The sequence below is a fragment of the Pristis pectinata genome, chromosome 17, assembly GCF_009764475.1.
Source record: "Pristis pectinata isolate sPriPec2 chromosome 17, sPriPec2.1.pri, whole genome shotgun sequence".
In the NCBI taxonomy this organism is placed as follows: Eukaryota; Metazoa; Chordata; class Chondrichthyes; order Rhinopristiformes; family Pristidae; genus Pristis; species Pristis pectinata.
The window spans coordinates 6,811,566-6,834,263 of NC_067421.1; the positions used below are offsets into that span (position 1 = coordinate 6,811,566).

A 22,698-nucleotide genomic window follows, 5' to 3' on the forward strand; every position below is an offset into this window, starting at 1 on the left:
GCAGAAGTGTCTGTTGGCGAGCACTTGGTGTCCAGTGACCATAATTCTATTAGTTTTAAAATAGTTATGGAGAAGGATACAGCTGGTTCACAAGTTAGGGTCCTGACCCGGGGCAGAGCAAATTTTGGAGCTGTTAGGCAGGTTCTTGTCTGGGTTGATAGGGCGAGATTGTTTGCAGACATCTACCAAGTGGGAGGCTTTTAAAAGTGTGATGTCAAAAGTTCAGGGCCTGCATGTTCCTGTTGGAGTGAAGGGCGAGGCCGGCAGGTTTCGGGAACCCTGGTTGATGAAAAGTATTGAGGGTTTGGTTACGAAAAAGAGGGAGGCAGACACTGCACATAAGCAATAGGGAATTAGTGAATCTCTTGATGATGACAAGGAGTGTAGGAGTGCACTTAAGAGAGAAGTTGGGAGGACAAAAAGAGGATATGAGAGGGTTCTGGCAGGCAAGGTGAGGCAAAATCCCAAGAGATTCTATAGGTATATTAAGAATAAAAGGGTGGCTAGGGAGAGATTGGGTCCCTCTAAAGATCAGCATGGCCGCCTGTGTGTGGAACCAAAGGAAATGGGAGGGATTTTTGATGAATATTTCTTTTCAGTTTTTACTGTGGAGAAAACGATGGAAGTTAAGAAAATGGGGGAAATGAGTGGTGATGTCTTGGACCACATACGAATTAGCAGGGAGGAGGTATTGGAGGCCTTAAAGTGCATTAAGGTACTTAAATCCCCAGGGCCTGACCTGCTGCATTCTCGGACCTTGTGGGAAGCTAGAGAAGAAACTGTGGAGGCCCTTGCAGAGATTTTTGCTTCATCTGTGGCCACCGGTGAAGTTCCAGAGGACAGGAGAGTGGCGAATATGGTACCATTGTTTAAAAAGCATAGCAAACACAAACCAGGAAACAACAGGCTGGTGAGCCTGATATCAGTGGTGGGTAAATTGCTGGAGGGGATTTCAGTTATATAAGACATTGATGAGGCCACACTTGGAGTATTGTGTACAGTTTTTGTCACCCTGTTATAGGAAAGATGTTATTAAACTAGACAGAGTGCAGAAAAGATTTCCCAGGAAGTTGCCTGGACTTGGGTCTGAGTTACAAGGAGAGGTTGTGTAGACTATGACTTTATTCCCTGGAAAGTAGGAGATTAAGGGGTGACCTGATAGAGGTGTATAAGTTCCTGAGGGGCATAGATAGGATAAAAGCACATAGTCTTTTTCCCAGGGAGGGGGTGCTAAAAACAGGAGAGTATAGGTTTAAGATCGGAGGCCAGAGATTTAAAAGGGACAGCTTCTTCACAGTGGTGGGTATTTGGAATGAGCTGCCAGTAATAGTGGTCAAAGCAGACACATTAACAACATTTAAAAGCCATCTAGATAAGTACAGGGATAGGAGAGGTTTAGAGGGCTGTAGGCCAAATGCGGGCAGATGGGACCAGCTCGCTGGCCAACACAGTCGGCATGGATGAGTTGAGCCAAAGGGCCTATTTCCATGCTGTATGACTCTAACTTGTCTGACCTCAACCTTCGCCACTGCCGGGGTGAGGCCAACTGCAAACTAGAAAAACATCTCATAGTCTATTGGGCAGCTCACAACCCAATGTATGAACATTGAATTTTCCAGTTTCAGGTAACCCACTCCCCGTGTTCCCCAGGTTCTCTCTCCCTTTGTTCACCTTCCATCCCATCCCTCCCCCATCCCCCCCTTCCACAACCTACATTCATTACCCACCCCCCCCCCCCCACCATCCCCAGTTCCATTAACCCATCACCCACACACCTATCCACCTGGGTTTCTTCTTCCTTGGCCTGTCTTCCCTTCCCTTCCCCTGTATGGTTCCAAATGCCCATTATCCTTCCCTTATCTGGTCCCACTTATCACCATTCCCCACCCGCACCCCCCCCCCACCCCCACCGGCTCCATATTTTTCTCCTTATTTGTTTCCACCTATCACCAACTCAAAACTTCCCCCTCCCCAACCTGGCTCCACCTGCCCACATTCCCCTACATTACCTGGTTCCACCTATCACCTACCAGCCTCTGTCTCCCCCCTCCCTTTACATTGGCTATTTTCCCTCTACATTCTCAGGCCCGATGTAGAGTATTGACCCAAAATGTTGATCATCCCTTTGCTCCACAGATGCTGCTTGGCCCGCTGTATTCTCCCAGCAGTTTGGTTTTGTCCATTGTCCTGAATGTACTCTGCGATTGACCCTTCAGGGAATTCCGAAGAGTCACTATGGTCTGGGTGGAGAAATTTCTATTCCTCTTTGTCTTGATTGCTGACCTGTTATTTTCAGACTGTGACTGCTGCTTCTTGACATTTATCCAAGGAAAGCATCCAGCCCAAATCACTCAGATCAAGACCCATGAGAATTTTAGATGTTTCATTGAAATCAAGTCTCATTCCTCCACTGTTAATCTGGTGAGGGTTTGTTGCACTCTCTCTGTTGCAAGCATATCCTTTCCTTTGGTGAGGGTGAGAGGCAAACCCACACACAATATCCCAGATGCTGCCTCACCAGGATCCTTTCAAGTATCTTTATTCTTGTATTCAAATCTTCTTGGCCAACATGTCATTTACATCCTAATTGATTGCTGTATCTGTAAGTTAATTTTGAGCATTAACAGCCTCCCAATCCAAAGGGGACTCATTTATTTCTACTCTATTTTCTGGTCATTAACCAATCCTAAGTCCACCAGTGCGTTACTCCCCAATCCTATGTGCTCCATTTGGGTTTAGTATCCTCTGTCGCAGCCAATCTACGGACTTTTAAAAGTCCAAACACAACACATTCACTGGTTTCTCCTTACCTATTCTGCTAATTACAATCTCAAAAATCTCCTACATATTACATATTTCATAAATCCATGCTGATTCAGCCCAATACTTTTATTATTTAATGAAAGATTCTAGCTTTTTCCTAACTGTAAACATCAGGCCAACTGGTCTTCAGTTTCCTATTTTCTCTGTGCTTTCTTCCTTAAATAGTGGGATTACATTAGTTACCTTCCAATCTGTAGTATCTGTTCTAGATCCAGTGAATTTTGGAAGATGACAGCCAGCGCATCCATCCAAAGCCACCTCGTTCATAACCCAGGAGAGCAGCTCATTCCGTCCTGGGAATTTACCAGCTTTCAGTCCCATTAAATTATCCGGTACCACTTGTGAACTAGTGCTAATTTCTATCCACTCCTTATTCTCTCTAGACATGTTGTTCTCCACTGTTTCTAGGAGGTTTTCTGTGCTGCCTTCTGTGAAGACAGACATAAAACATCCATTTAATTTCTCTGCCAGTTTCATATGCTCCAATGTAACTTTTCAGTATGTTAAGGACCCACATTAACTTTTGATAATCTTTTCCTTTTTATAGATCTATGGAAGATTTTACTATCTGTTTTGCACATTTTGCACAAGGTTAGTCTCATGTTCTACTCACAACTCTCTCATCAATCTCTTGGATCTCCTTTGTCCAAACATCCATCAATCTCACTTGAAGTGATTCATGACTGAGCCTCCACAGCCCTCTGACATAACTCCAAAGATTCACAGCCCTCTGCTTCAAGAAGGTTTCTGCTTATCTCAGTACTAAATGGTTATCAGGATTTACAAAGGGATCTTAATCAGCCGGGTAAGTGAGCTGAGGAATGGCAAATGGAGTTTAATTTGGATAAATGTGAGGTGTTGCATTTTGGAAAGACAAATGAGGATAGGACTTTCATAGTGAATGGCAGGGCCCTGGGGGGTGTTGTTGAACAGAGGGACCAAGGAGTTCGAGTACATGATTCCATGAAAGTGGTGTCACAGGTAGACAGGTTGATGAGGAAGGCTCTTGGCGAGCTGGCCTTCATCAGTCAGGGCATTGACTATAGAAGCTGGGATGTTATGTTGCAGTTGTATAAGACGTTGGAGAGGCTGCATTTGGAGTATTGTGTTCAGCTGGAAAGAGTGCAGAGGAGATCTATGAGGACATTGCCGGGACTTGAGGAACTGAGTTATGGAGAGAGGTTGAGCAGGTTGGGACTTTTTTCAATGGAGTGCAGAAGAATGAAGGGTGATCTTATAGACGTGTATAAAATTATGAGCGGCATAGGGACAACGTGCACAGTCTTTTTCCCAGGGTTGGGGAATCAAGGACTAGAGGCATTGGTTTAAGACGAAAAGGGAGAGATTCAATAAGAACCTAAGGGGCAACTTTTTTACCCAGAGGGTGGTCAGTATATGGAATGAGCTGCCAGAGGAAGTGGTTGAAGCAGGTATGTTAACAACATTTAAAAGGTACTTGGACAGGTACACGAATAGGAAAGGTTTAGAGGGATATCGGCCAAACACAGGCAAATCAGACTAGCTTACATGGGCACCTTGGTCGGCATGGACAAGGCTCGAAGGTGCTGTTTCCGTGCTGTATGACTCTAAATGGCTATGCCCTTATCCTGTGACCACGGCTCCCAGCTTTAGACTCTCCTAACTGGCCACCAGCTCCATCAGCTATCACCACGTGCTTACTGATCTACATTGGCTTATGGTCAACATGCCTTAATTTTAAAATTCTTATACCTTTTTTCAAATCCCTCTGCAGGCTTGCTCCCTTGTACCTTTGTATTCTCCTCCATTCCCATCCTTTCAGGGATAACTGTACATCTTTAAATGCCCCATGATAATCCCTGAATTGAATCACTCCACCAGCGGTGGCTGTGCCTTCAGCTGCCAAGGCCCTCAGTTCAGGAATCCCCTCCCTATGTCTCCCCACTTCTTTGTTCTTTTTTATATGAAGATGAAACCTTTTTTTTGATCAAATGCCTAACAATCCTCAGCAACTTTTCTTTGATGACATTCTTATTGAAATGTCCATAGTTCCCTGAAAGTGGCAACACAGATAAGGTGGTGAAGAAGGCATACTGTATGCTTGCCTCAAAGGTCGGGGCAGAATATAAAACTCGGGACATTATGTAGCGACTTTATAAAAGTTAGTATTTTGTGCCGTTCTGGTCGCCATACTATCAGAAGGATGTGGTGGCACTGGAGAGGGTGCAGATGAGATTCACCAGGGTGTTGCCTGGATTGGAGGACTTTAGTTATGGGGAGAGATCGGACAGGCTGGGCTTGTTTTCCCTGGAGTGAAGGAGGCTGAAGGGTGACCTGATAGAGGTGTATAAAATTATGTGGCATAGACAGGGGTAGACAGCCAGAATCTTTTTCCCATGGTATGGATACCAAAAACAAGAGGGCATAGGTTTAAGTTGAGAGAAAGGTGTTTTAAAGGGGATCCAAAGTTTTATTTTTACACAGTTTTATTTTTATTTTAGTTTTATTTTACACAGAGAGTAATATCTGGAACTCACTGCGAGAGGAGGTGATGGAGTCAGAAAGAGCCATTATATTTAAAAGACATTTAGACAGGCACTTAAACATGCTGGGTATAGAAGGGCACGGTTCTAATGCCGGCAAATGGGATTAGTGTAGATTGGCCAGCACCACAGTGGGCTGTTGGGCCCGCTTCTGTGCTGTACAACTCCATGGCCTTGTTCAAAGAGGTTTCGAGAAAGTATCTTTATTGTTTTTTGAAAAGAATCAAATAGAATATAAAAAGTTGTAAGTCCTTAGACCAACTCGTGCTGAATTTAGTCTATCTACTTGTTATATGAATAAACTGATTGGTTTACAGCTGAACTTTGTATTAAGACAGTGGATATTTAAAAGGAAAGAGAAGTTACATAGTACCAAGTGATACAAAGACAGCAATACAAAGCATTAGTCACGTTTCTCTCCACACCTATCTAGTTGATCCCTAGTCTTGTTACTGTTGAGAAAAAAGATGGCAGATGCTGGCATCTGGAACAAAAAAGTAGAACGTTGGAAGAAACATGTTCAAAAGACAATTGAGCAGTAGGCTGGAGTGACAGATTAAACAAGATTTTCTTCTTGCAGATGACTGAGCCATGACACCGACAAAAGCACTGGGTGGCTTAGAATGTAATCGGGGCACTGCAGACGGTCCCAATATCTCACAGGCAAGGGAAGAAATGTCAGCCAGAATCATTAACTGCACCTCTATCCAAAAACTGCCCTGAACACACTTCCATCCAAGCAGAGCAGTCCACAACAGAACACCTGCTGAGGCACTGCAGTGAAACTTAACTGGTCTAAAACATACTGCACCAGACCTTGGAATACTTACAGAATAACACAGTGAGAAACTTTAGTGTACACCCAATCTGTGATGTACCTGGCCTGGGAGTGGCTCATGAGACGCACCGAGAGGACGCTGTAATCAACATCATCCCTAATTGCCTCCTGAACAGGGTTAGTAGCTCAGCCATTTTAAAGGGCAGTTAAGATTCACTAACATTGGTGGGAGCTACAGCTGTACGCGGGCCAGACCAGGTAAAGGTGAGAGGTTTCCACCTGAAGGGTATTAGTGACCAGATGTATTTATAATGGCAGTAAATTGATAGGCTGTTAATTGCATTAGCTTTTAATCCTAAATTTATTTAATTACTTGAATTTCAATTCCTTAGTATGGTGGGATGGAATTCAAGATACCAGATCAATGGTGCAGGGATATGAATATTACTCCAGTGACCTACCCACTCTGCTATCGTACCCATCGTACGCATTTTGACCTAATTTTGGGAATCACGGGCTGTCATCCCCTTTGAAAGATTTGGTAACAACTTGCAAGCAGTGCCCCAGAAACCACAGCTTAACAGCACAGAAGGTGGCCCTGCAGCCCATTAAACATGCACCAGCTGTCTAAAAGCTATCAAATCAGTTCCACTCCTGCGAACATTGCCCATTGGGAATGATGTACACGTTCTCTTTTGAACATTATCTTTGACTTTGCTTCCACCAGCTTCTCAGGCAGAGCATTGTAGATCACAAGCACATCAAATGACATGAACCACCGTTGTCTGATTGTCAGTGCTGCTGCTGCCGCTTTCTGTTCCAGTGTCAGACCTTCACCTCCAGCCAAACCTCAGTTGGAATCTTCAGAATCTATTTGTATCAGCTCCACTGGAAAAGTTGAGAGAGAGGATCAGAATCAGATTGGGTTTATTACACAAACAAAGCAATCAATTAGCAACCTGTAATGTTTGAGAGAAGTACGCTGGAGAACACGTCATTGCTGGTTTAGTTGAGAAAGAACATTGACTGGGGTGTGTTCCCTGCCCGACATGAAATAGTGACAGTGGGATCCCTTCAAGCCAATCGATCCAATATCTGAGGCAACACTTCTCAGTAACTGTGGCAGGTTAGCGACACAAACCTCCCATTCAGAGGTAAGAGTGCTGTTCATTAGCTTCATGAACCAACTTTGCTCATTGGAGGAACTGTGTTCGAGTCAGGAAGTTGTGATTTCAAACCTCATTTCAGCACCTCAGGCCACAGTGTAGGCTGATGCTTCATTTCAACACACAACACACTGTCAGGGGTTGGATGAGAGCTCCACACTCAATAGTTTCTCCCGTGTCCTGAACCAACATCAGAGAACCTTTACGAGGATGCTGCCAGGACTCGAGGAGCTGAGTTATAGGGAGAGGTTGGCCAGGCTAGGTCTTTATTCCTTGGAAAGTAGGAGACTGAGGGGTGACCTGATAGAGGTGTATAAAATCACGAGGGGCATAGATAGGGTGAATGCACACAGTCTTTTTCCAAGGGACAAGACACTAAGGGCACAGGTTTAAGGTGAGAGGTGATAGATTTAAAAGGGACCTGAGGGGCAACTTCTTCATGCAGAGGGTGGTGTGTATATGGAATAATCTGCCAGAGAGAAAGGTTGAGGCAGGTACAATAACAACATAAGAGACATTTGGATAACTACGTGGATAGAAGGGGCTTAGAGGGATATGGGCCAACTACGGGCAAATGGGACTAGCTTGGCAGGCACCTTGGCCGGCATGGATGAATTGGGCCGAAGTGCCTGTTTCCGTGCTGCATTACTCAGTGACTCCAGCGCACCAAATAAAGCAAAGGCGTGACACAGCGCTGGAGCAGGTAGTTACCTCCGGTGCTACCCACGTGGGTCTCCCCTAGATGTTCCAGCTTCCTCCCACATCCCAAAGATACGTGCATTGGTAGGTTAGTTGGCCACTGGAAATTGCCTGCCCCTAGTTGGTGGATGGTTGAGAAATCAGAGTTGATGAACATGTGAGAGAATAGGTTACAAGGAAACAGATGGGAGAATGGGACTGACGGGATTGCATAAACTCAATAACCTCCTCTATTGTAAGGAAATATGAGCTCACTCATCATTTACTTGCTCTCGATGGAATCTTGCTTGTGGGAATTGGCTCCCACTTACACAGCAGCAGTGACTACTGCTCATTTACCAAGTTCACAATGCTTGGAACATCCTGCTGACAATAGCAGCCAGAAAAATGAATACATTTTTTGAGGAATGTAAAAATTCACCCAAAAGTAAACAAAATTGTGGAATGTTTGTAGAGAGCATGGAATGGATTTACTTACAATGTCAAATGTAGGTGAAAATGTACAGAATGTAAGTTTACCTACAGTGTCCAAAAACACGGGCATCAGTTCCTCTTTGTCAGTCTCAGCAACTGAAGTGACACTCTCTATGCAGAGCCCCGCTCCCTGCGCAGAGCCACTACAGCCAGCGGTGCAATCTCCCTCAGCGCTGTTGCTTGGCTCCTCTTGCAGGCACTGTTTTTTGGAGGATTGTGTTTCCTCAGCCGTGTGACATTTCCTTTTGTTGAAGCTACACTTCGGAGTCTCGTCCACTTCCTGGAGAAGTGAACATTTAACAAGTGAATGTTACCAACAGAACACAAAACCAATTCGTCTTGGAAAGCAGCAAACTCCCCAGAACCAGACTCATCCTCTGCACCACCTCTTTTGTTCTATCTGAAACATTCCTTCTTAAATCAATTACAATTTAAATTCTAATAAACAATGGATTCACAAGGGTGAGCCAACAATGGGGCGACCAATATCTCCACATATTTCACCAGCTTTCATCAGTCCAGCTTTGCTGGTTATGCCCTCAGCCACCTAGGGTCTAACCCTCTGGCCTCCTCTGTGGCTCTGCATCCATGTCTGGTTTACCATTGCTATGATGCACCTTGAGATGGTTTTACATTGAATGCAATTTATCATTCTTGTGATCAGCTTCTTCAGGGAGAAAATATAGCACAGACAAGGCTGGGGCTGGAAGTCTGCGAGCGGTCACAAGCGAAGAGCTCCGGCGACTAGAAATTCTGAAGTGGACTCGCGTTCCTTACACTGCCGGTGCTGGTGAAGCTGCGGAGGGAGAGGGCAGAACCTGCTGCCTCCTTACTGGGTCTCCCCCTCAGCATGGATTGAAGCTTTGCTCAATCTCTTCAGTTGAGTTAATGGTGGAAGAAGAACCAGAAGTCTTGGTACATGTACCAATGACGAGAGGAGGTCCTGAAGGAAGATTACAAGGAGCTAGGAAGAAGGTTGAGAAACTGAACCTCCAGGGTAGTAATCTCAGGATTACTACCTGTGCCACGTGCTAATGAAAGTAAGAATAGCAAGATCAGGCAGATGAATGCGTGGCTGAGTAACTGGTGCAGGGGGCAGGGCTTCAAATTCTTGGATCATTGGGACCTTTTTTTGGGAGAGGCATGACCTATTCACAAAGGATGGATTACACCTGAACTCCAAGGAGTCCAATATCCTGGCGGGAATATTTAATATAGCTGTTGGGGAGGGTTTAAACTAATTTGGCAGGGGGAAGGAAACCAGGATGTTAGGATAGAGGAAGAGGTATATAGGAACAAGTCCAAGACAGTGTGCAGTGAGGATGGTAAGAAGGACAGGCAGGTGAAAAGACAGGATAATTTGCTGAACAACAGAAATACAGCAAAATCAGTAGCAGATACTGGCCTAAATGTACTATATTTAAATGCACGTTGCATTAGGAATAAAGTGGATGACCTAGTGGCACAACTACAGGTTAATAAATACGACATTGTGGCAATCACCGAGTCATGGCTTTACGACGGATGTGATTGGGAACTGAATGTCCAGGGGTACACAGTGTATAGGAAGGATAGGCGGGTAGGCGGGGGGGTGGTGTGGCCCTGATGGTTGGTAATAATATAAAATCAACAGGAAGAATAAGTGGAATCCTTATGGGTGGAGCTTAGAAATGGAAAGGGTAAAAGCACAATAATAGCAGTTATATATAGGCCCCCTAACAGCAGTCAGGATGTGGATAAGTTACAGTTAGAAATAGAAAAAGCGTGTCAGAGAGACAACGTTAAGATAATTATGGGGGATTTTAACATGAAAGTGGACTGGGAAATCCAGCAAGGCAGCGGATCTCAGGAGAGTGAGTTTGTGGGATGTCTACGGGATGGCTTTTTGGAGCAACTTGTTGATGAGCCCACCAGGGGATCGGCTGTTTTGGATTGGGTGCTGTGTAACGAACCGGAGGTGATTAGGGAACTAAAGGTAAAGGAACCATTAGGATCTAGTGATTACAATATGATTGAGTTCACTTTCAAATTTGAGAAGGAAAAGCTGATAACTGGTGTATCGATATTTCAGTCGAACAAAGGAAATTACAGTGGCATGAGAGAGGAGTTGGCCCAAATTGATTGGAAGAGTAAGCCAGCTGGAGGGAGGGCAGAACAGAAATGGATGGAATTTCTACAAGAAATAAGGAAAGTGCGGGATAGATATATTCCAAGAAAAAAGGTTTTGAATGGAAAAATGGCACAAATGTGGATAACGAGAGAGGTTAAGGCTAAAATAAAAGCAAAAGGGAGGGCATACAAGGAAGCAAGAATTAGTGGGAAAACAGAAGACTGGGAAACTTTTAAAAACTTACAGAATGAAACTAAGAAGGTCATTAGGAAAGAAAAGATGAATTATGAAAGGAAGTTGGCAGATAACATTCAAAAGGATACTAAGAGTTTTTTAAAATATATGAATAGTGAAAGAGAGACACGGGTTGATATAGGACCAATCGATAACAGTGCGGGAGAGATTATGATGGATAACAAAGAGATGGCAGAGGAACTAAATGAGTATTTTGCATCGGTCTTCACTGTGGAGGACATCAGCAATATACCTGACCGTCAGGCGTCTCGGGATAGAACTTAGTTCAGTCAAGATCACTAGAGAGAAGGTGCTAGGGAAGCTAAATGGACTAAAGACTGATAAGTCTCCTGAACCGGATGAGGTCCACCCTTGGGTTCTGAAGGAAGTGGCTTTAGAGATAGCGGAGGCATTGGTGATAATTTTCCAGGTATCAATAGACTCCAGCATGGTACTGGAGGACTGGAGGGTTGCAAATGTAGTTCCGCTGTATAAGAAAGGTGGAAGGCAGCATAAAGGAAATTACAGACCTATTAGTCTGACATCAGTGGTGGGAAAGTTATTGGAATCAATCCTCAAGGATGAGGTTATGGAATACCTATAGGTGCAAGGCAAGAAAGGTCCAAGCCAGCATGGTTTCATGAAGGGAAGATCCTGCCTGACTAACCTATTGGAGTTTTTTGAGGAAATCTCAGGTAGGGTGAATAAGGGAGAGGCTGTGGATGTTGTGTATTTAGACTTTCAAAAGGCCTTCGACAAGGTGCCGCACAAGAGACTGATTAATAAGATGAGAGCTCATTGAATTACAAGTAGGATAACAGAATGGGTGGAGCATTGGCTGGTTGGCAGAAAGCAAAGGGTGGGAATAAAAGGATCCTGTTCTGGTTGGCTACCGGTTACTAGTGGTGTTCCGCAGGGGTCAGTGTTGGGGCCGCTTCTTTTTACATTGTACGTCAATGATTTGGATTATGGAGTAAATTGTTTTGTGGCTAAGTTTGCAGATGACACCAAGATAGGTGGAGGAGTAGGGAGTATTGAAGAAACAGGAAGGTTGCAGAGAGACCTATATAGTTTAGGAGAATGGGCAAAGAAATGGCAGATGAGATTCAATGTTGAGAAATGTGCCGTTGTATACTTTGGAAAAAGAAATAAACGGGCAGATTCTTATCTAGAAGGAGAGAAAATTCAAAGTACAGAAGTACAAAGGGACTTGGGGGTACTCGTGCAGGATACCCTAAAGGTTAACCACCAGGTCGGATCGGCGGTAAAGAAAGCAAATGCTATGTTGGCATTCATTTCAAGAGGTATAACGTATAAAAGTAAGGAAGTGTTGACGAGGCTCTACAGGGCATTAGTGAGGCCTCATTTGGAATGCTGTGTGCAGTTTTGGGCCCCTTACCTTAGGAAGGATGTGTTGATGTTAGAGAGGGTTCAGAAAAGATTTACGAAGATGATTCCTGGAATGAAAGGGCTTACATACAATGAGCATTTGTCGGCTCTTGGATGTACTCACTGGAGTACAGAAGAATGAGAGGGGACCTCATAGAAACATTTAGAATGTTGAAAGGACTGGACAGAGTAGATGTGGCTAAGCTGTTTCCCTTGGTGGGTGAGTCCAGGACTAGAGGGGCACAGTCTTAGAATTAGAGGGTACCGGCTTAAAACAGAAATGAGGAGAAATTTCTTTAGCCAGAGGGTAGTGAAATTATGGAATTCTTTGCCACATACAGCAGTGGAAGCCCAATCATTGGGGGTGTTTAAGGAGGAGATTGATAGGTATCTAATTAGTCAAGGTATCAAGGGATATGGGGATAAGGCTGGAAATTGGGGCTTGATAGGAATAGTATTAGTTTAGCTCATGGAGCAGACTCGATGGGCCAAATGGCCTACTTCTGCTCCTTTGTCCTGTGATCTTGTGAGCTTGTGAAGAGGAGAGAATGCTCGAGGAACAAGAATTACATAGCCCTGATGAGTCCTGAACACCACTCAGTCTCAGCTTTATTTGTGCTGGTTGGCTGCATTAGGCTATGCTGTACACAACAAGCATAGCGTAGTTCCCAGGATATGGCGAACAGCCTGCTGACTAACCACACAGAAAGTCAAGCATGTTGTTGCACCCGTTCCCTCCACAGAGAGGAACAAGCTAAGAAAAGCACTCACCTTGTGACCAGCTGTTGCCCATTCCAGCCAAACAATTACAAGTACCTCCCAGCTCACGGCATAGATCAGGGAACTACATGACTCTCGGTGAGAAATAGTAATGGGAGGTTAACAGTGGGGTAACGGCAAATGGAGTGTCGGCAGGGGGCGGTGGGGTGTCGGCAGGGGGCGGTGGGGGTAACGGCATGGGGCGGTGGGGTGTCGGCATGGGGCGGTGGGGTGTCGGCATGGGGCGGTGGGGTGTGGGCAGGGGCGGTGGGGTGTGGGCAGGGGGCGGTGGGATGTCGGCAGGGGGCGGTGGGATGTCGGCAGGGGGCGGTGGGGTATCGGCAGGGGGCGGTGGGGTGTCGGCAGGGGGCGGTGGGGTGTCGGCAGGGGGCGGTGGGGTAAAGCAGAAAGTGGTGGGGTAATGGATGGGAACAGTGCCAGTTTGATTTGTAGCAACTCAGGCCACCCTTGCACTGACCCTGGCCAATCACAGCTGTCTCGGACACAGCTGGAAGTCATGTGGCCATCACATTTTATCCGATTCCTCCCTCAGTTTTGTCAGAGCATTCTGAACTCAGTGCTAAAACTGCTTTAAATCCGTGTGTGGGGTTAGTTATGTACATTCACCTCCTTGCACTGAGCAGCAATACTGCATCCGGGCAACTGGAAATTCCGATCCGAACTGGACTCGGGTCTCACTGAAAAATAATGACTTTGATCAATAAATGGTATGTGTAACTAGTACTAACACATAAAGGAAAAGGACTAAATTATGTTTAATTACATCCTTCATTCAAAACAGTTCTTGGAGTTGGCCATATGACCAGGACAAAGACCATGGATAGCAACACACTCAGAGTGGGGAGGGGAGGGGAGACGGCCTCGTACTCTGCCTGCGTAGTCTGCAACCTAATGGTATGAGCATTGAGTTTTCCAATTTTAGGTGATCCTCCCCTCCGGTGGATTATTTTCCCCGTTTCTCCCTCTTCTCCTAATCCTCCTCCTGTCCTCCCGTTTTGGACCCCTTTCCCTCACTGGCGACCACCTCCCCCCCCCCCCCTCCCAATCACCCATCTTCATCCCCTCCTGGTTCCATCGACCCACCACACACACAGTTCACACACCCCCTCCCCACCCACCCTTCCCCCATGTAGTTCTGGTTCCATCCGCCATTCACCTCTCCCCTACTGGTTCCCAATAGCTCCGCTCTTAACTTGTCAGAGTCCAGCACTGGCAGCCCTTTGTGTTCCTGCTTATCTCCCTCCAGCAGCCGTCTCCAACCTTCACCCTCCCTCCCTCCCTCCCTCCCCCCCCCCTCACTCCATCTGCCTCTCTTTTCCTTCTCTCCCTTTGTCTGCCTCCATCTATCATTCAGCTGCCCCCGTCTCCAATCAGTCCACCAATCACCTTGGACTCCTGACTCACCACTCCCCTTCCCTTTATACTGGCCGCCTCCCCTCAGTCCTGGTGCAGGGTTTCAACCCAAAACACCAACAATTCCTCTCCCCCCACAGATGCTGCTCGACCCCCTGAGTTCCTCCAGCAGATTGTTCGTTGCTCCAGATTCCGGCATCTGCAGTCTGTGGTGTCTCCACAGGTACCAGTATCCATGTGTACCTGATATGGAGACATGATTATTCTCCTCCCCATTTCACAGTATGTTTTTCTTTATTTCACTGGAAGCAGCTCCCAGCACCAGCTCCGGCGATGCTCTGGCAGCATCTCTGAGCGTGAGCTCTGGGGAATCACTGGGAGTCCCAGTGAGCTCCAGCCGTGGGAACCTGCAGCCCGTCTCTCAGGGTGAACCTGTTGGGAGCACACAGGCCGTGCCCAGGTGATGTCCCTGCAAGGCACAGGCACTGCTGCTGACAGGATACTGGATGGGATCTGAGGCTGGACCCAGCCTGGGACTGGACACGGCCTGGGACTGGACACGGCCTGGGACTGGACCTTGCCTGGGGCTGGACGGTCTGGGACTGGACGGCCTGGGGCTGGACAGGGCCTGGGGCTGGACAGGGCCTGGGGCTGGACCGGGCCTGGGGCTGGACAGGGCCTGGGACTGGACCCGGCCTGGGGCTGGACCCGGCCTGGGACTGGATACGGCCTCGGGCTGGACCCGGTCTGGGAGCCCACCCACCAGCTGCTGGTGACACAGCTGTGAAGCCTCCCTCCCTGATCGGTGGTGGAACACCCAATAACTTAGGAGTCTCAACAACCATCCTTGGCCACTGCCCATTGATAGTTCAGGGCAGGTGTCATTTTCAACCAGTATCACTTGCAAGGAAGCAGGAGTTCCTGACTATTACTTACTCCTTGTGATGATTAAACTGCCCAGCATTCTCTCTGGAAACACACAGCACTCCTGAAAGTCGATAATGGTGTTCTCCACCTGTACGTCCATCGGCTTTTCTTTCTGCAGCCGGCTGAGAGCTGACTTGATGATTCCCTGCAGTTTCAGCATTTCCTGCTCGGTGGCATAGCGCAGTAACTGGGACACCATGTCTCTGCTCACCGCCATTCTCTTTAACGTGTTCTCCATGCTGGTCAGACACTCCTGCAGCTTCTGGGTTTTGGATAAGTGAAGTTCCTGCAGCTCACTGAGCAGCCTGCTCTCCTCCTCCCTCACCTTCTGCAGGGCAGCGCTGACCCGGGCTTTAATCAGATCCTCCAGCTTGTACTTGTCCCTGTTCAGCTTGTCCACAAGCTGTTCCAGTTGACTCTGTGATTCAGCAAACTTCGCCTGGTTGGTCTGTATTGCAGCCAGCGTTTCCCGCAGTTCACTCTTCTGCTGGGTGATCTGCTTTCGCACAGTAATGCAGTTGTGGTCCCTGTGTTCCACAAGCACGCACAGCACACAAAGCCACATCGAGCAGGAGCTGCAGTACAGACTGCACACAAAGGTCAGTTAGAGGTGCCATCAGGCAAAAGCATAAAACCCGCATTACTATCTAACGCTTCCCGTCCAGCCCTCTGACGGTTGGGTTAGAATCATAGGAAACAGGCCCTTCGTCCCAACTCCTCCATGCTGACCATGGTGCCCACCAAACTAGTCCCGTTTATCTGTATTTGGCCCATATCCCTCTAAACCCGTCCTATCCATGTAGTTATCCAGATGTCTTTTAAATGTTGTCATTGTACCTGCCTCAACCACTTCCTCTGGCAGCTCGTTCCATATATACACCAGCCTCAGTGAAGAAGTTGCCCTTCAAGTCCCTTTTAAACCTTTCACCTCTCACCTCAAACCTATGCCCTCTAGTTTTTAGTTCCTCTTCCCTGGAAAAAAGTCTATGTGCATTTACTCTATCTATGCCCCTCATGGTTTTATACACCTCTATCAGGTCACCCCTCAATCTCCTACATACCAAGGAATAAAGTCCTAGCCTGCCCAACCTCTCCCTATAACTCAGGCCCTCGAGTCCTGGCAGCATTCTCCTAAATTCCTCTGCACTCTTTCCAGTTTAATTACGTCTTTCCTGTAACAAGGCAACCAAAACTGCACACAATACAGCAACTGCAGTCTCACCAACAGCTTGTACAACTACTCCATAAAAACCCTACCTAACCTTATACTTATAGGACATAGTAATAAACCTGATCCCTAATTGCCCCCTACAAAGGGTTACTAGCTCAGCTGATTCAGAAGGCAGGTAAGAGTCAATAACATAGGTGGGACCTAGAACCACCTGAAAAGGTGGAAGTTTACCAGCCTGAGGAGTATTAGTGACCATGGGGATTTTTAATGACAAAGCAGTCCATTGATGGAACTGTTCATTGTAAAAAGTTTTATTTAAAATGCTGGATTTATTTAATTGGTTGCATTTCATTTCCCTACCAGTTGTAGGATTGGAATTCATGTCACCAGATGAAAGATCCAGGGCTCTGGATATTAGTCCAGTAACCACTGTGCTGTCGTATCATCATCTGCAATTCTACCTCTGGCTGTCACCCTCTTTGCCTGAAGGTGCAGCCCCAGCTGACAGCATACACACACCATGTACCACACACACTGTGTACCACACACAGACCCGAGGACAGCATACACACACTGTGTACCACACACAGACCCGAGGACGGCATACACACACTGTGTACTACACACAGACCCGAGGACGGCATACACACACTGTGTACCACACACAGACCCGAGGACGGCATACACACACTGTGTACCACACATACTATGTACCACACACACTGTATACCACACACAGACCCTAGGACAAGATAGACACACTGTGTACCACACACACCGTGTACCACACACAGCCCCTCGGACAGGATACAAACACCGTGTACCACACACAGCCCCTCGCACAGGATACACACACCTTGTACCACACACAGCCCCTCTAACTGCCACCCCCGCCCTTCCACATTAAACTGACCTTTCCCCACATGTACCACCCACTTTCACAGCCACTACATCTGTCTGGAGATCACTCCATCTGTGGACCACAACCGTTTCCTAGCCCGCGCCTGCCTGCGGGGGCCTGTCCAACTCTCTCTTGATTTTGAAATCCACAGATTGTTTGAGATGGAATGGAGAGCAAACAAAGCAAAATAACCTTGAAAGTGAAAAAGAAGCCCAGCCTGCAGGGCAACTGTTACCTAATCTGCTGATTCTCATGTGTGCTGCAGGACAGCTCTTTCGATCTTCTCAGAATCTTCAAGAATTCATCCGAATTCAACTTTCTCAAAGTGCCCAAGGTCTGCACGTACCTTGTGTGATCTGCCATGAGCACATTATGTACCTGGAGGCAGTTGCTACACATCAGCTTGTCACACTCTGGGCATATGAACTCTGCGCCATTGTTCCCCTCACAGGAGGTACAGTCCAGCTTCACATTTGCTAGGATTTGCTGCTGCACTTTCAGGCAGCTCTGTAAGTTTGACACCAATATATTGTCCTGCAGGGAAGAGACACTTGACTTGGTCACCATTTCGCAGATGGGGCATCTGACATCATTCCCACTGCACTCACGCTCCAAGCAACCTGCACAGAAGGTGTGAAGACACTGGAGGAGCTTTGGACTCGTTGCTGACCTGTTGCAGAGACAGCATTGAAAATATTCCTCAAGTCTGGTCACCGACTCATTCGCCATGACCTGCAACAAGGAAATACCCATCAGAACAAATTTAGGTGAAGTGCAAGAAACTGCAAATGCTGGACATCTGAACGCTGGAGATACTCGGCAAGTCATGCAGCATCTGTGGAGAGAGAAACAGGGTTATCATTTCAGGTCAAAATGAGAAGGCAAAGGCAAAAGAGTCAGGGAAATCCTGTCAGAGAGATGAGCAAAACTTCAAAGGTGACATTCCTGTTGCAAATTTGCAATGAATTCCATATTAATCAAAAAGCAGGAAAAAAACTGCAGATCTTTGAAATCTGAAGCCAAAACTATAAAACTGTCTGTCTCTTTTACATTTAACCTCACTTTTCCTATTTCTGATAAAGGATCTTTGACCTGAAGCATCAACTCTGGTTCTCTCTCCACAGTTGCTGACTGACCTGCTGAGTATCTCCAGCATTTTCTGTTCTGGCTTTGTTTAAGACTGCCTGAGCCTCTTGGGTGATGTGTAATTGGCTGGTGAACACCAGAACACCTGGCAATGGTGCAAGGCAGCTATGACGGGCGGTCTCCAGTTTGTCCATGCAGCAGTGCAGGGGGAACTGTCCAAGCTGCTGTCCACCTTGCAGCCAGTAGTGAGGGGGAATTCGCAGCCCTACATTTGTCACTGGGAAAAGGCTGGGATCCACGACCAAGGAAATGGTAACAGGATACAGTATTTGGAATATTGTGATAAAGCAGAATCAATGTGGCTTCATGGGCTGTGAAGGCTGAGTCACCACCATGATTCAGTTCCCCAATGTCAGCTGCACTTCCCAATTGGGCCCATAAGATGGCTCTGGGCCCACAGCAATGGAACCGAGGGCCTACAACAAAACTCAGGATAAAGCCAGACAGAGGACCCTGCAGCTACCGGACACCACATTCGGACACTGCAGAGTCGCACCCGCCCTAGTCTTGGTGGGTGACTCCTCCTGACTTACAAAGGTCTTCCACCCCCTGTAAGGAATTGTTCGATGGCATCCAGTTCTCCAACCTTACAGACTCCCCCACAGTGTGTCCCACCCATGGCTGATCGCTGCTCTCACTCTCTCAGTGGGGCACCCCTAAACCCGTGACCTCCATCACCAAGAAGGATAACAGGCAGCTGGCTCTGGGGACCACCACCACCACCAGCGGCTTCCCCTCACACACCATCACAGGTCCTCATCGTCACCAGGTGTAAATCCTGGAGCAGCATCTTCACCAGGAGGACTGCGGCGGTTCAAACAGGCAGCTCACCCTCACCTTCCCAAGGACAATCAGGAATGGGCAATAAGCAAACAGGATCAGACGTTGCCTCTTTCCTCCCTCTGGGCCATTCTCTCCAAAACAGCATTGACATCATGTTCTCAGGAGATCTTCCCACTGGGGCCTCCAGCCTGAAAGGTCCCTCCCCACACAGACCCTTCCACCTCCTGCCCAAGATCCTAGTGTACCCATTGTTTCAGCCTGTTCTTGCCCCACAGAACTTGTTCCTTCCAACCTTGGCTTTATTCTGTTTCCCCTTGTCCTGTCCAGCCCCACTTGCATCTGTTACATATCTGATAACCTCGGCCACTTCATCAGCTTCCAACCTGATCATCACAATGGGCACCCTATCTCTTTGCACCTTCTTCTCACACCAGGAACCCTTCACCTCTTCCTTGAACAGGAGCCCCACCAGTCCCCCTCTGACACCGCACTCCTTCACCCAGAGAACAACTTCTCCTCCAACTCCACTCTTGTTCTCCAAGAGTCGAGAGGGTTGACAGCTTCAAGTTCCCGGGAGTGAACATCACCAACAGCCTGTCCTGGTCAAATCACGTAGATGCCACAGCCAGGAAAGCTCACCAGCACCTCTTACTTCCTCAGGAGGCTAAAGAAATTTGGTTCGTCCCCTTTGACACTCACCAACTTTTACCAATGCACCATAGAAAGCATCCTATCTGGATGTATCACGGCTTGGTACAGCAACTGTTCTGCCCAGGACCGCAAGAAACTGCAGAGAGTTGTGGACACAGCCCAGCACATCACGGACACCAGTCTCCCCTCCTTGGACTCTGTCTTTACCTCTCGTTGTTTTGGTGTAACAGCCAGCATAATCAAAGACCCCACCCACCCGGGACATTCTCTCTTCTCTCCTCTTCCATCAGGCAGAAGATGCAGGTACCTGAGGGCACGTACCACCAAGCTTAAGGACAGTTTCTACCCCACTGTGATAAGACTACTGAACTCTTCCCTTATACAATAAGATGGACTATGACCTCACGATCTACCTTGTTGTGACCTTGCACCTTATTGCACTGCACTTTCTCTGTAGCTGTGACACTTTACTCTGTACTGTTATTGTTTTTACCTGTTCTACCTCAATGCACTCTGTACTAACTCAATGTAACTGCACTGTGTAATGAATTGACCTGTACAATCGGTTTGTAAGACAAGTTTTTCACTGTACCTCGGCACAAGTGACAATAATACACCAATACCAATACCAAAGTCAAAGGTGTATCCACAGGAACTCACATGGGCCCAAGCTACACCTGTCTTTTTGTGGGATACATGGAGCAGTTTAGGTTTCAGTCCCAGTTTATTTCTTTTTCTGTTTTCTATTTTCAGCTCACTTTCTACTACATCTATGGCCTAGTAATGTCTAAGGTAGGGACATGTTCGGCACAGCTTTGTGGGCCGAAGGGCCTGAATTGTGCTGTAGGTTTTCTATGTTTCTACATTGACGACTGTGTCGGTGCTGCTCCCTGCCCTCGGGCAGAACGCAAATATTTCAATACAATTTCCACTCTGCTCTCGCTTTCACCAGGTCCATTATCAGACTCCTCCAGCTCTTGACATCTCTATCTCCATCTCAGAGGACAGGTTAGCCACCAATATCCATTAAGTGCTCCCTGACTCCCAACTACACCTCCTCCCACCTGCTTCCTGTAAGGACACCGACCCATCCCCTGGTTGCCCTGTCTCTGCATAGAACAGTACTGCAGAGAACAGGCCCTTCGGCCCACAATGTTGTGCCGACACAGCTATTCCCTCCATTTTCCTCTCTACAGTAACTGTCCTGACGCCGACACGTTCCACACCAGCGCCTAGAAGATCCCTTACTTTTTCCTCACCCCCACAACAGGGATAGGGTTCCCACTGGCATTCCAGCCTCCACGTTCAACCAATCATCCTGCAAAGCTTCTGCCACCTTCTGTGAGATTCCACCGCTGGGCACACCTCGCCCTCCCTTCGGACCACCAAAGAGACCATTCATTCCCCGGCTACCCCTGTTCCTGCCTTCCATCTCCACCAATCACTCCCCCTCACAGCACTTTCCCCTGTGACTACAGGAGGTAAAGGTCTTTCACCACCTCCCTTCGCACCACCCAGAGGTGAAGCACTCGCACTCCTGGCAACATGGTGTACTGCAAGACTATGGTTTCATCTGAAACGTGTGGCCACGGTTGGCTTTGGCAGTTGCAGGCGAGGGTGAACATTTCCAGACCCGGGTTGGGGATCAGACGACATTGGTTGGGAGGATGATGGGGGACCTCCGCACCGTGCCGGGGTTTTACCCGGCTGATGTGCGAGAGAAATGATGCAGAGACACCCAGCAGCACAGAAGGCTCATGTGGAGGGAGCGGACGCTCTGGTCAACGGGAGTTAGTGAGCAAGGGAGCTGACATTTCATCAGAACTGGGGAAAGTTTGAAATCAAAGATGTTTAAGTTTCAGGGACGGGGAGAGGTGGGAGTAGGCAGGAACGGGAAACTAAAACCCGCAACTGTGGGAGATCAGACGGTGCCGGGAGCACCGAGCGGGTCAGGCGGCGCCTGCGGAGGTGCCCCCGCACTCCGAGCCTCTCAAACCCCGGGCACCGGCGACGGACCCCGTCACTCTCCACCCCCGGCCGCCCACCTGACTCGGGGGGCGGAAGGGCGGCCGGTCACCGTGCCTCCGGCCGCTGCTACTCACGCTGCGATCGGCGGCCTCTCCGCCGCTCCCCGGGCCCTCGCTCTCCACGTCCCGCAGAAACGAAAGTGAAAGTGGGAGGTGCGGGCGGGGACAGCCCGCTGATTGGCATGACCCGGGGCTGAGGCACCAGACCCTGGCGGTGGGACCCCTCCCCCCCCCCCCCCCCCCCCCCCCCCCCCCCCCCCCCCACCCCTCGGAGCCCCCGGGGGCCGGTCTGCCCATGGCCTCTGTCCGGGGGGCAGGGGCGCTGGTCCCGGGACGGGCACCGAGACACACATGGGGCTCAACAAACAACCTGCTGGGGGAACTCAGCGGGTCGAGCAGCGTCTGGGGTGGGGGGGTGGGGATGGGGGTAGGAATGGTTGACGTTTCGGGTGCTCCCACCTTGTCCCCTCTCCCCCTCCCACCTATGTCCCCTAGCCCACCCCTCTCCCTCCCCCCCTCAAACCTATTTACCCTTTCCAACCCCCCTCCCTCCCTCCACACACAGATCACCCCTCCTCGGTCCACCAATCACCTCAGGCCCCTGTCTCACCACTCCCCCTCTCCTTATTATATTTGCCCTCTCCCCTCTCAGCCCCCATACAGGATTTGGAACCGAAATATCGACAATTCGTCCCCCCCCCCCCCCCACAGATGCTGCTTGACCTGCTGAGTTCCTCCAGCAGACAGTTTGTTGCTCCAGATTC

The 22,698-nt window shown here is 48.2% G+C and overlaps 1 protein-coding gene across 1 annotated transcript; it reads right to left on the reverse strand.

Moving 5' to 3' along the window:
- Nucleotides 1-5,303: 5,303 nt before the first annotated feature.
- Nucleotides 5,304-22,128, reverse strand: LOC127579370 (protein PML-like). The gene is made up of 6 exons (XM_052032122.1): nt 22,010-22,128; nt 17,563-18,059; nt 15,265-15,842; nt 13,582-13,652; nt 8,508-8,742; nt 5,304-7,011 (listed from the first exon to the last, which is right to left on the reverse strand). The coding sequence occupies exons 2-6, from the start codon at nt 18,054-18,056 to the stop codon at nt 6,974-6,976; spliced, it is 1,416 nt and encodes a 471-aa protein (XP_051888082.1). The 5' UTR covers nt 18,057-18,059; nt 22,010-22,128; the 3' UTR covers nt 5,304-6,973.
- Between the last annotated feature and the right edge of the window lie 570 nt (nt 22,129-22,698).

What these genes read in the sequence shown, in the direction of transcription:
- LOC127579370 (XM_052032122.1), bottom strand. Translation starts at nt 18,056, where the DNA reads ATGGCGAATGAGTCGGTGACCAGACTTGAGGAATATTTTCAATGCTGT. An exon ending in CATGAGAATCAGCAGATTAG is followed by an intron (nt 15,843 to 17,562) that starts GTAACAGTTGCC and finishes CTTTGTGTGCAG; the next exon opens with TCTGTACTGCAGCTCCTGCT. An exon ending in TTGCTGCTCAGTGCAAGGAG is followed by an intron (nt 8,743 to 13,581) that starts GTGAATGTACAT and finishes TCACTTCTCCAG; the next exon opens with GAAGTGGACGAGACTCCGAA.